This window comes from Carya illinoinensis, chromosome 4 (assembly GCF_018687715.1).
Source record: "Carya illinoinensis cultivar Pawnee chromosome 4, C.illinoinensisPawnee_v1, whole genome shotgun sequence".
In the NCBI taxonomy this organism is placed as follows: Eukaryota; Viridiplantae; Streptophyta; class Magnoliopsida; order Fagales; family Juglandaceae; genus Carya; species Carya illinoinensis.
In genome coordinates, this window is record NC_056755.1 from 33,306,987 (window position 1) to 33,318,677 (window position 11,691).

The 11,691-nt window shown below is 36.9% G+C and overlaps 1 protein-coding gene across 6 annotated transcripts; it reads right to left on the reverse strand.

The window, feature by feature from the left end:
- Positions 1 to 6,309: 6,309 nt before the first annotated feature.
- On the reverse strand, positions 6,310 to 8,975 carry LOC122308389 (L10-interacting MYB domain-containing protein-like). Of its 6 annotated transcripts, XM_043121683.1 has the most exons (5): positions 8,827 to 8,935; positions 8,258 to 8,649; positions 7,675 to 8,004; positions 7,027 to 7,588; positions 6,310 to 6,553 (listed from the first exon to the last, which is right to left on the reverse strand). In XM_043121683.1, exons 3-5 carry the CDS (start codon positions 8,002 to 8,004, stop codon positions 6,453 to 6,455), a joined length of 993 nt encoding a protein of 330 aa, XP_042977617.1. In that variant the 5' UTR covers positions 8,258 to 8,649; positions 8,827 to 8,935; the 3' UTR covers positions 6,310 to 6,452. The 6 variants fall into 6 exon arrangements, with proteins under 6 accessions (XP_042977617.1, XP_042977614.1, XP_042977615.1 ...); XM_043121680.1 differs by lacking the exon at positions 8,258 to 8,649 and having other exon boundaries at positions 7,027 to 7,582; positions 8,827 to 8,975; XM_043121681.1 differs by lacking the exon at positions 8,258 to 8,649 and having other exon boundaries at positions 6,310 to 6,543; positions 8,827 to 8,975.
- Between the last annotated feature and the right edge of the window lie 2,716 nt (positions 8,976 to 11,691).

Sequence of the window (11,691 nt, forward strand, 5' to 3'; positions counted from 1 at the left end):
GACAGCTACTACATAGCTACTGGTTCATTGGTTTAGGCATTTCTTATTTCTTCAAGCCATGTTGGATTGGGAAATGTGATAGCATTAAGAACCATTGAATCTTCAACACAATCTCTCTTGGACAAGGCAACTGCTACCTTGTTGTCCACTCCTTCCGTATACTCAATACAAAATTCATACCCCAAAAGCTTGGAAAGCCATCTCTACTAAGTTAGAGTATCTATTTTCTACTCTAAAAAATACTTCAAGATATGATAATCAGTTTTGACTATGAAGGATCCCCTAAGCAAATAAGGCCTTTATTTTTTAACTACAAATAATAGAGCCAGAAACTCTTTCTCATAGGTAGACAACTGCAAATTTCTCCCTTTCAAGGCCTGACTTAGAAAAGCCAGAGGTCTTGCTCTTGCATTAAAATAGCCCCTACACTATTAGCACAAGCATCCATCACATTCAATGACAAAAACCTTAGTAAAATCAGGCAATGACAAAACTGGTGGGTTAGACACAGCTAACTTGAGATTTTCAAATGCCTTTATTGCATCTTCAGTCCAGATAAAAGCATCCTTCTTCAATAAAGTTGTTAATGTTGTAGCTATAATCCAATAGTTTCTAATCAATTTTCTGTAATAGCCTGTTGACCCCAGAAATCCCCTCAATGCCTTCACATTCTTTGGTACAGGCCAATTAACCATGGAATCTAACTTCTTTGGGTTAGCTTTAACCCCTTCTTTCGAGATCAAGTGACCCAAGTATTCAATCTCCCCACAATCAAAATGGCACTTTGACCTTTTAGCATATAACTAATTCTGTTGCAAAATATTCAACACAACATCCAAATGTATCAAATGGGATACCAAGTCCTTGTTGTAAACAAGGATGTCATCGAAAAACATAATGAAAAATTTTCTTAAGAATGGTCTGAATACATCATTCATAAGGCCTCGAAATGTTGAAGGTGCATTAGGGAGTCCAAAGGGCATTACAAGGAACTCGTAATTCCCTTCATGTGTTTTAAATATTGTTTTAGGGACGTCATCTTCCTTCATTTTGATCTCGTGATAACCTGATCTGAGATCAAGTTTGGAAAATACTACTAAACCAAAATGTTCATCAATAAGTTCATCTACCATAGGAATTAGATACTTATCTTTAACTGTAGCTTAATTCAGCACCCTGTAATCAATACACATCCTCTACAATTTATCCTGTTTCCTCACCAACAACATGGGAGATGAGAAGGGAGACTAACTTGGCCTAATTACTCTAGATTGCAACAACTCTTTAACTATCTTCTCTATCTCAATCTTCTAATAGTAAGAGTATCGATATGGCCTAACACTCAGAAGTACTATTTATTGCTTCGAGAAAATCTAATGATCATGTGATCTTTATGGAGGTAGACCACTAGGCTCATTAAAGACCTTATTATACATGTTTAGCATTTCAAAAATACCCTGAGGCTCCTTAGTGGTAAGTTCTAGAGACTGCACTGAAATCATCTATAGCAACAAACCCTTATGCTCCATTCCAGATATCTTGTGGATTTCCCCATCATCAATCAAACTACTATATGAGGAAGACAAACCCTTCAAGCATACACCTTTGCCTCTAAAATTGAACTACATCTGTAGCTTCCCAAAGTCCTAGAGAATAGGACCTAAAGAAAACAACCATTGAATCCCCAACACAACTTCACAACCCCTAACTCCAATGTGAACAAGTTTGAAACAAAAGTTGTGCCTTCTATTTACATAGGAGTCGTGCTACAGAGTAGCCATTGTAGCAATGCACAGATTGCACACACTACTTGGCTGCTTCTGCTACTTTCTTTCTTTTTTTCAAGCAGAATGTGTTTCAAGCAAAATGGGTTTTACTTTCTTCCCCCGTTTGAATTTTGCATCCATCCCACCTTGAAACCTACCCTCTTCCCTTGCCAAGAACCTGCGTCTCTTCCCAGCGCCACCCGCAACTCGTGTACTGGCATGCAATCCAACTCTCTTGAAACATAGATGCTTAGATTTTCTCAACTCGTGTCTATTTAGTTTTGTAACCAATAGATTAATAGTAGGTAATGAACTTCATAGAAGTTGAAAGAAATATAACTCAAGATTCTCGTATGGAAATAATGACATTGATTGAACTTGATCTCCACGGTGAAGCAAAATTTGTGAGATTTTTTTCACTAATTACATCTACTTTGCATGTCAGCTAGTAATACAATCACCAAATTCAAATCATAGCCAAAAACCATAAATTATTATCAATTTGGGGCAAATTACAAAAACCAAGAAATCAGTGAAATGAAGTCGGGGGTGGGGTGGGGCAAATCACAAACAAAAACCCTAGATTTCTTATCAATTTGGTGCAAATTATAGATACATTCAAAGAAAAAAACCAAGAAATCACTGCGACGGGGAGCTGCTGAAGAAGGGTTGCTGACACCGTCGCCGGACTGAGGGGGCAACCGTGTCACCATCGCGAGACTGAGAGAGCTACTGTGTTGCCATCATGAGACTGAGGACGTTGAAGCTCGAGCCGCCATCGTGAGACCAAGGGAGCAACCGCATCGCCATTGTGAGACTGAGGACGTGGAAGGCTCATGGGTGAAGGGAGGGGGAGCCGCAGAAGAAAAGTCGTGGAACTGAGTGGGCAACGTGAGATTGAAGGGGTTGAAGGCTGTGAAGAGAGGGGGAACTACAAATGCTTGGGTACGTGCTGTATCTGCTTCTGCTCCTGATGTATTTGATCCTCGTGTTCTCGACGGAATCCTGGCTGTGCTCGAAGGGATAGGGTCAGTTTGAGGTAGAGCCGGTTCACTAACAGTTTACACGTAATGAGTGCAATGGTTGCTGCCAAATAGTGGCTGCTTTGAAGATTTATTCTTTACATAGTTACTGCATTATACATTCCTTCACTACTCACTTAATCACAATTGGAAATTCTCACTTGCATAGGGCCTGACTTCTACAACATTAATCCACACTTGAGAGCCACTATAGTATCCACAAAGTTGTGGGTACTACCAGTGTCTATAAGTATGACTACTCTTCTTTTCTTCAATTGGCCAACAACTCCCGTAGTCTTATGGCTTGGTGTCTCCACCATTGCCTGAATTAAAATTGAGGCAATCTCAGCAGGTTCATTAGTTATACTTTCTACTCCTTTTGGAACTTGTTCCATTTCCAACTTTGCATCATTGTTATCATTACCAGGAAAATCCATACCTTCCATCAAATACAACTTGGGTCTAAGACACCTATGGCCTTGGTGCCACTTCTCTTCACAAAATTAACAAACACCCTTTTCTTCTACATTCTTGCATCTAAGATTCAGACACCCTTTGATAAGACATCTTTGAAATAGGTTGTACCTTAGGAGTATCCAAGATAGAACTAGATGAACTAGGCTTATTCACATTCGACCCTGGTGTTTGATGATTACCCTCAAAAGATCCATTCTTCCAAGACATCCTAGTAATCCATACATACTGTTATTGGATCTTTTCCAGTCCAAAAGTATCATACAGATTTGTAGGGTTTAACATTCTAATAGGTAGTCTTATTTCATCTTTTAAACTATTAAAAAAACAAATAAGCTTGTTTCTTTCAGAAATGTCTTGTGTTCTCCTGGAAATTAATTCGAACTCAGTTTTATAAACTTTAACAGTACTCAACTGCTTCAATATTGTTAATGCTTCCATTGGATTATCATATGAGGATGATCCAAACCTCATTTGCACAACTTGCACAGACTCTTCCCAAGAGTTTAAAACACCCGCATCACTTGCATCCTAAAATCAAATTAAGGCTTCATCATCCATTGAAAAGAAGCTATGAATATTCTTTGACCTGGCGGAACCTAGTGATATAGAAAATATTGATTAACTCTATACACCTAAGTTGAAGGATTCTTCTTAGAAATCCTTGGGAATTCTAACTTTATGCCTCTGGGAAAACCTCTATAAAAAATTCCCTATGATGAACTTCCCCAACACCTTCATGTAATTCACCATTCCTCCCATGATTCTTAGTGTCATTGCCATTTCTGCCAACATCTTCATTACCCATAAACCCTCAAGATCAAAACATTTTACCCCGCTTCCGAATAAGATGTCCACAGCAGCCCACTATATCGACACTAACCCGGTGGTAACCCTTTCCTTTCTGGCAGCTTCACTCATCTATCAATATTCAATAAATTAACACTATGACTATACATAGTATTAAGGCATTTTAATCTAGCTTATAGGTTGCTCCCATCGTGACTTGAACCCTTGACAAGGTCCCTACTCTGATACTAATTGTTGAAGACGCAACCATTGATCCAAAAGCCTTAGGATTAAGTCCTAGTACTGTTGGATACTAATTTTGTTAAATCTTTAACCCTCAAGATCATAACAGCGACCGTGTTCTTCTAGCGAGGAGGCATTGTGACTAGTGGACCGTGGAGTTGGGTATCGTGGCTGGCGGGGCAATGGTGCTCAGGTTGAGTTCTTGGTCTCTGCCAAATTGCATGTCGGTAGCAACTAGTTAGTGGTGCACAAGTGGCTAGGCTTGGCATCAAACAAAGGACTCGTGTGTTCCAAAAATCATGGTGCTCTATTTTGAGGAGCAAAAACAGAGGCTAGGGGAGGGCTCCTTTTGGTGGTTCATAGTGTGGCAGCATGGCTTCCTGTGGTGGTTTTGTTCCTACATGTAGAAGGGGAAAACAGGGCTCCAATGGTGGTCCTTCGCTTGCTTGCTAGACTTAGGAGCATGTTAGTGCATGCACAGTGCAACTCGAAGGCTTTGCATGGTAGTGGCGCAACACCGACTCTGTTGGATGTATGGTTGGCAATGTGAAGGCTGGATGGTGGCTTGATGTCGTGGCGTGCTTGGGGGTGTTAGGAGGCGGCTGGATGGCAGGAGGCTCATGATAGAGGTGGGAGATAGAGGTTTAGGAGAAAGATGTTGGGCTAGGGTAGGGCTTGGGCAACGAAACTCACAAAAATAAAGGAAAAAATAGAGAGACATCTACATTAGGCGAGAAGAAAAATAAAAACGTGGGAGAGAAGCAACAAGGAGGAGAGAAAGATGGGGAAAAGAAAATAGAAAAGATAGGGAGAAGAAATTGTTGGGCAGTTGTGGGGACAAAGAAAAAAAAAACAAAAATTTCTCATCCCAAAACGACATCGTTCTTCAAATGGGTTGGGCTTCTCTACGGGCCTGGACCATATCTTTGGCCCAGGTCTTATAGCCTCCTTACGCAAGTTAGGCTTCCCTTCTCCACTATCGAGCTCTTTAATTGCAAAAGCTTTCATTAATCTTTTTTTCTACAGAACAGTTTTCATACTAACTACAGCAGAGAACCAACCTCTTCTACAAAACTTGGTAAGACTATTGTATATCGTGTTTGGGTCCGTTTGAAGTGGCAGGGGGTCTCATATCCAGATTGAAACCTACATGGTGTTCTCCTTATCTCAGATATCAATGTTGCATCATATCCATGATAAATGTGGACATAAACATCTCTACCTTTGGTTCAGTTAGCGGCGCCACTGGACATTCCATGAGATTTGGTTATGTATCAAAGCCACTGCTATATCCACTTTCTGACTTTCAGGTGTGTGGAGGTGGGTATAGCAGATGTGTTTATGCTATGCACGAACTTCATATGGTTCAGAAGATTGAACGAACTAGCATCATTTATTTATTTATCATCCTGAAAGATTTAATTCTTTTCAATACGGTGAAATGATTGGTTTCTAGTCCTCTTTAGTTATCGTATCAGTTCAGAAATGTGCTTAAGGTCTCCATAGCTTTTTCTCTTGTCTTTTTGTTTTCCGCACGAGTTGGCGCAAAACTATTGAAGGAGGCTGAACTCAAATCTCAGAGAAAATAACTGACAGGTTAATTCATTTGATGTATACAAAGTATTTCAAATCGAGTTACACTTCTCGTGTCTGGGGGAAACTGGAGCTTCAAAGGTTGTTGTCTGGAGTTCCAGTTTTCTCTTGCTTTTTTACGAAAACTTATGCACTTCGCATTTATCAATTGTTTCTGGGTTTATAAATTTGATTTGGCCTCGAAAGTATTTCTATGCTCATAAAAAACCATTTCTATGTAGCCATGGTTGCTTACCACGATAGCAATCTCTGCTAAGCAATCGCTAGTGAAAATATGTCCGTGTAATCAGTTAACGCACGTCGCCGCAGCATAGACATACGCCTTTTGTCGCTTTCGCTCATCATGTAGCGGCCAAGGGTAACCGTCTCGCCTTTGCAAACTGTAACAAAGCAAGATGGAGAAAGAAATTCTACTCTGTAAATGCTGAAAGGAGAGCAAAATATTCTCCGTGTTTATTGAATGAATCGAATTGTTTTACAGGAACTGAATTTATGTACAATTGCTAAAGGAATATTCTAACTACCTATCAAAGATGAAAATACAGTAATGCCCCTTATGTACAACTCAGCAAGGAAATAACAGAAATACGAAAAGGGTTTCTATAAACGGAATGGCTGTCCATTCAGCAGTGCTCACGACTCCTTTGCTTTCCCAGCTTGATGATCCTCCAATGCAAACACATAAAAATAAAAAGAAACTGTCAATGCGGGCCAAAAAACTGGTCACTTTAGACACGTGCAAGAACTCTGCGAATTACTTCATAACGCCACAACACCGGGTTTTGCTTATCATGGCTTCAAGTTCAAATTCTACAGCCCTAAGATTTATTTCAAGGCAAACACAATCACAAAATTACACAGGCAGCAATATTCACACATTCAATTCTATACATAAATTGGATACAGAACGTTCACTGCATCACCATCTTATCCATGAATCATGACATCAATTATGAACAAAACCACATGAGAAAAGGTGAGATTAGTATTTAAAAAAAAAAAACTATTTCAACCCAAAAAATGGCAGAAACGATATGAACAACCCAACCTAGTTCGCTAGAATATATACTATATTAGTGAAGGCGACATTTACATTTCCCCACTTAGCCAAAAGTCATGCAAACTGACTGTTGCTTTACCATGCTTGCCCTGCAACCATGCCAGCCGGATCTTTTTGCCATTCAGGGATATGAATGTCTCCCTTAAACTGGGGTCCTCAAAGAGGTCCAACGCAGCAAAATAGAGCCGCTCCTCAATGTCCTGTATCTCATCCAGTGCCCTAATGCAATTAGTGATACTAAATCGGTCATCACTGGATGTATTTGCAACTGCCCTCGACTTCAAAGCAGTAACCATTTCTGACAAGGCTTCTGCCATAGTATCATAGATTCCTTGACCCAAAAGAGAATGTGTCTCAGATGGACCTTTCCTTTTTCTCTGTGCAATGTTCTTGATTACCTTTTCTGCCATAGACATGTTTCCTTGCACATGTATTGATGATGATGGATTCGTAGAACATGGGATTCCACCATCTTGACATGGAATTAGTCCTGCACAATCCACTCCAGCAGACTTGTCTAGCTCTTCATAGTGACTGGATTGTGCATATTTCCCTTCAGCTGCTGAATCTGTGAAGATTGCACATAGCTGCTCATATATGGGGCAGTCCTTGACTCTGATCATTTCAGGTCTAGTCTGTGCCTAAATAGATAGTCTATCAGAAATGCACAACAAAATATCTAAAACATATGTCCAGTCTTGAGTCCCAGAAGTATAAGAAGACATACCCCGATGTTTTCATACAGATCAAAACCAATGCAATAAGAATCGTCCAAAGCAAAGTCATTATTTTGATAAAAAGCTGACTTAAGATTATAGAAGCGTGTCCGCAAAACATCCAGGTGCTTCCTTAATTGATTGTTATTGAAGTTGAGATCTGTTTGCTCATTAAATTCCTCACGAATGAGATTCCACGTTTTCTTGTCAAAAACATTGTTTGGTCTGTTCCCCCTTCGAATCTGCTTCACAACCAAGTCTGCAAATATCTTATCAAGGGATGCCGTCCACCTTGTCCTTGAACGTTCCTGCTTTAGATTATGACCAACTTCACTGTCCATCTACAGTAGAAATGAGAACATACCAATTAGCATAATAATTCAAAACTCCCTGTTGGGAAACCAAGATTTTTGACAAAATAAATTATGAAAATTATGAGAACTGTCCATCTAGTTGCTGAGTGCTGTTACCATGTTAATGGACTTGTACCTCTTCGCACAACACTTTTCATTCATTACAGAGAAAGAAATAGAATATCTGTTTCCGATCACTATAAGAAAAAGAAATATATAGCTAATTTCATTTTCAACCCACCGCATTTTCCTCTTACGATACGATGTCACATAGCTGTTTCCAACTTCCTTGGAGCCCTTAATTCCTCGAATATCAGTTCATCAAGTTTTTCGCACAAAAATATAAAAAATGGAAAAGAAAAAGGTCACAAATCGGTGGCATTTCCATCCCAAAAATTCAATTTTATAATGCATATGCGAACATTAAATAGATGACTGTTCGGACAGTGTTTGATCAGCTTGAATCTAATAAAGTTCCCAATGCTCGACTACACAGCTCTCTAGATTGCGATCTCATAACACAGAACACAAAAACCCTCACTTTGGTTTTCAGGATATTTTGAGGAAAAGGGAACAGCTTTCCCTCATAAAGAGTTTTCCTTTTAGTGTGTTTCCTCCTTTTTTCCACTCATTCTGCTTCGAAAAACCAAACAGAGCCACGGATTAAATATTATTCAAACCCTAAAATAGACGACAACAATCCACGCACAGAGAGAGGTGTAAGCATAATAATCGCTGCATGTATACGAGAAAACAAACAAGAAAGAAAAAGATTGAGAAAGATGAATGATGATAATGAGGATGGAGTACCTGACCAGAATTAGGTCGGAAAGTCGCGACGACGAGAGAGCCCAATAAAACTCGCCGTCCAAACAGAAAGTGAGAAAGGTAAAATAAAGTAAAATAAAATTGTACCATAAATATCTTTTCTCTGGTAAAGGGTGAGGAATGTGGATTCGCTCAAAATGAAAGGAAAAGAGGTTGATAAAATACATACTTTTTATAGTTTATAATAAATTATAAATTATAAAATAAATTGCGATAACAAATATAGTTTATAATTTAAATAATAAATTTTTTATTTTAAAATATTTTTAAATACATTATGTTTATTTATAAGCAAATTAATAAAATAATTTCTAAAATAAAAATTATGATTATTTGAATTTAAAAAAATTATGACCATATGTTTAAAGTTTGAAAGTAATAATTTTGGGAGTTATATATGTATTTTTTTCCTTTAACAATTTTTTTAAAATTTGAATTACGTTTTGCATTATCTAAAAAATACGTTTTATTTTATGTTTATCCTTAAACGTGTTTTTTTAGCTTATTTGAAAATAAAAATGATTTAATGTGTAATATTTAAATAATTTAATTTTTATATTAAAATACTTTTAAAACTATTTAAATACTTTTTAAAACTCCTACAGCATCTTCAAACACACCCATAATCTAATAGGAAAAATATAGTTACAAATACAATTGTGCACTAATCTGTGTACCAATGTGATGTGATTGATCAAAAAGTAAATTTTATTAAAAACAGTGTTAATTTAAATTTTAAATATAAATGAATCAGTATTAATATACAGATTAGTACGCGATTGTGCTTGTATAGAGCAAAACTCGTTATGTTATGCATAAGTTGCAGTAGCTTCCAACTAAATAGGTAAGAATAGTGTTATATGTATTTATAATTTTATTTATTTGATGTGCTAACTATTATAAGAATTTTGAAATTTAAAATTCAAAAAGAAATTAATAAAATGAATTTTGTACATCAAATTTTAAATAAAATTATACGCATATATAGCACTACTCTTATATATAAAACTTTTTTTGTGGATTTCACACTGGTATGCTATTTACCAATATAATGGAAAAATTTAGTTGTAAATATAACTACGCATTAATATGTGCATAAATATAATGTGATAGGTCAAAAAGTAAATTTTATTAAAAATAGTATTAATTTAAATTTTGAATATAAAAGAATCAGTATTAATATACAGATTAATACGCGACTTTACTTGTACGTAACAAAACTCTATATATTTTGTGCAAACACAAGCCAATTCTAGTGTGCACAACAAAACAGTCTATCAAAAATAACAAAATGCTATTTCATAGACATTTCATTACCATAATAATATATACATAAGACATTTAGCATAAGCATAGCTTAAACAACGTCATAATATAATAGATCCAATCTTTATCTCATGGCAGGGTTGTGCTATTCTCGACGGCCAATTTGGACAAAAATAGAAGTAAAATCTCTCTCTTTTAAACTCAAAATGTTGAGTGTGCACAAAGGTTTAGACTCACACAAAAATCACTATTTCCAAAATAGGTGCACTCATAAATAGAATTATACGTTGGTACCAACATAATATTGAAGGTTACAGTTTCACATATGTGGCAAGTCAGAATAGAAACAAAAACAAAATATGATGCCAGATAGTTTTCAGATATAATATCACATCAAAACATAGTACTGAATAAATACTGTATAATTGACCCTTTTAGCACCCTTGAATTGCCTTACCTAGTGCCAAGTGAAAACCAATCGACACCTAGACACAATTACAACAATCTTGAGTTAACAGAGCTTAACAATATTTTTAACAAATAAAACAGATCATACCTAAACTCCTACTAAGATCTCCACTAGCCCATAATACATTAAATGCACTTAAAGACCAATTCACCTATGACCTGAATTTAGCAAAAAACCATATATTCAATTCTATTTCTTTTGAGTACCTTCACTTAGACCAAAGGTAAAGTAATAAGCATTGTACAACCACAACCTCTCCTATCATAAAAATATCTAGTATATAATAAAACTGTGTAAAAAAGAAAAAGAAAAAAAAAAAAAGACCAACCTCATACTACACGTAAGAAAATTCTCGCACCTTCTTAACATTAATCTGACCATGACATCATTCCCTAAATGCTCTACTTCATAAGGACTTCATCTCCATAGTCTAATTAAGCATCAACTAGAGATATTAAAAAAAAAATAAAAAATCCACTCCTTAAACCGATTACAATTAACTTGGTAGTACAAACATCAACCCAAAATTTTCGACTACCCAAGACATGCACGCCCAAACTCTCCATTTTCATTTTCAGCACAACTATAATTGTGAGAGCGACAAATGTGAAAAAGGAAAGACTATTCATGGAGTTGAAGAAAAGGCAAAGATGAGAAATACTCTAATGGTCTAAGGAATTAGCAACGGGAGACTTAAAGTAGAGCTTGTCCAACATCCGAGCGAGTAAGCACCATGTAGGAAGCCGGCTGACATGTCTCAGAGTGAGGTGGAGATGAGCATCTCAATCATGGCAGTCGATTTAGAAACTTTGATTACCATGAGGACAAGAACGAGGAATTGAAGGGAATGATGAGCTCTGGTGAGATACAAACTACCCACCCAAAACGAGATAAGACCACTTGTCAAAGAAGAGCAATGGTCAAGGATTGACACAATTAGTCATGGAAACTTTTTGAGATAACACAAAAAGGCTTGAAAAATTTTCAACACCGTAGATAGAGGCCACACTCTATTTGAAAGGTCATTTTCGTAGTGTCTTTACAACGAAAGGTGAAGATGCGACAAGTCATATCATCAGGACCCGAAAGAATGGCCCGACGCTACATGGATA

What these genes read in the sequence shown, in the direction of transcription:
- LOC122308389 (XM_043121679.1), bottom strand. Translation starts at nt 8,934, where the DNA reads ATGGTACAATTTTATTTTACTTTATTTTACCTTTCTCACTTTCTGTTT. An exon ending in TCCGACCTAATTCTGGTCAG is followed by an intron (nt 8,005 to 8,826) that starts GTACTCCATCCT and finishes TTTCTACTGTAG; the next exon opens with ATGGACAGTGAAGTTGGTCA. An exon ending in ATCTGTATGAAAACATCGGG is followed by an intron (nt 7,589 to 7,674) that starts GTATGTCTTCTT and finishes CTATCTATTTAG; the next exon opens with GCACAGACTAGACCTGAAAT.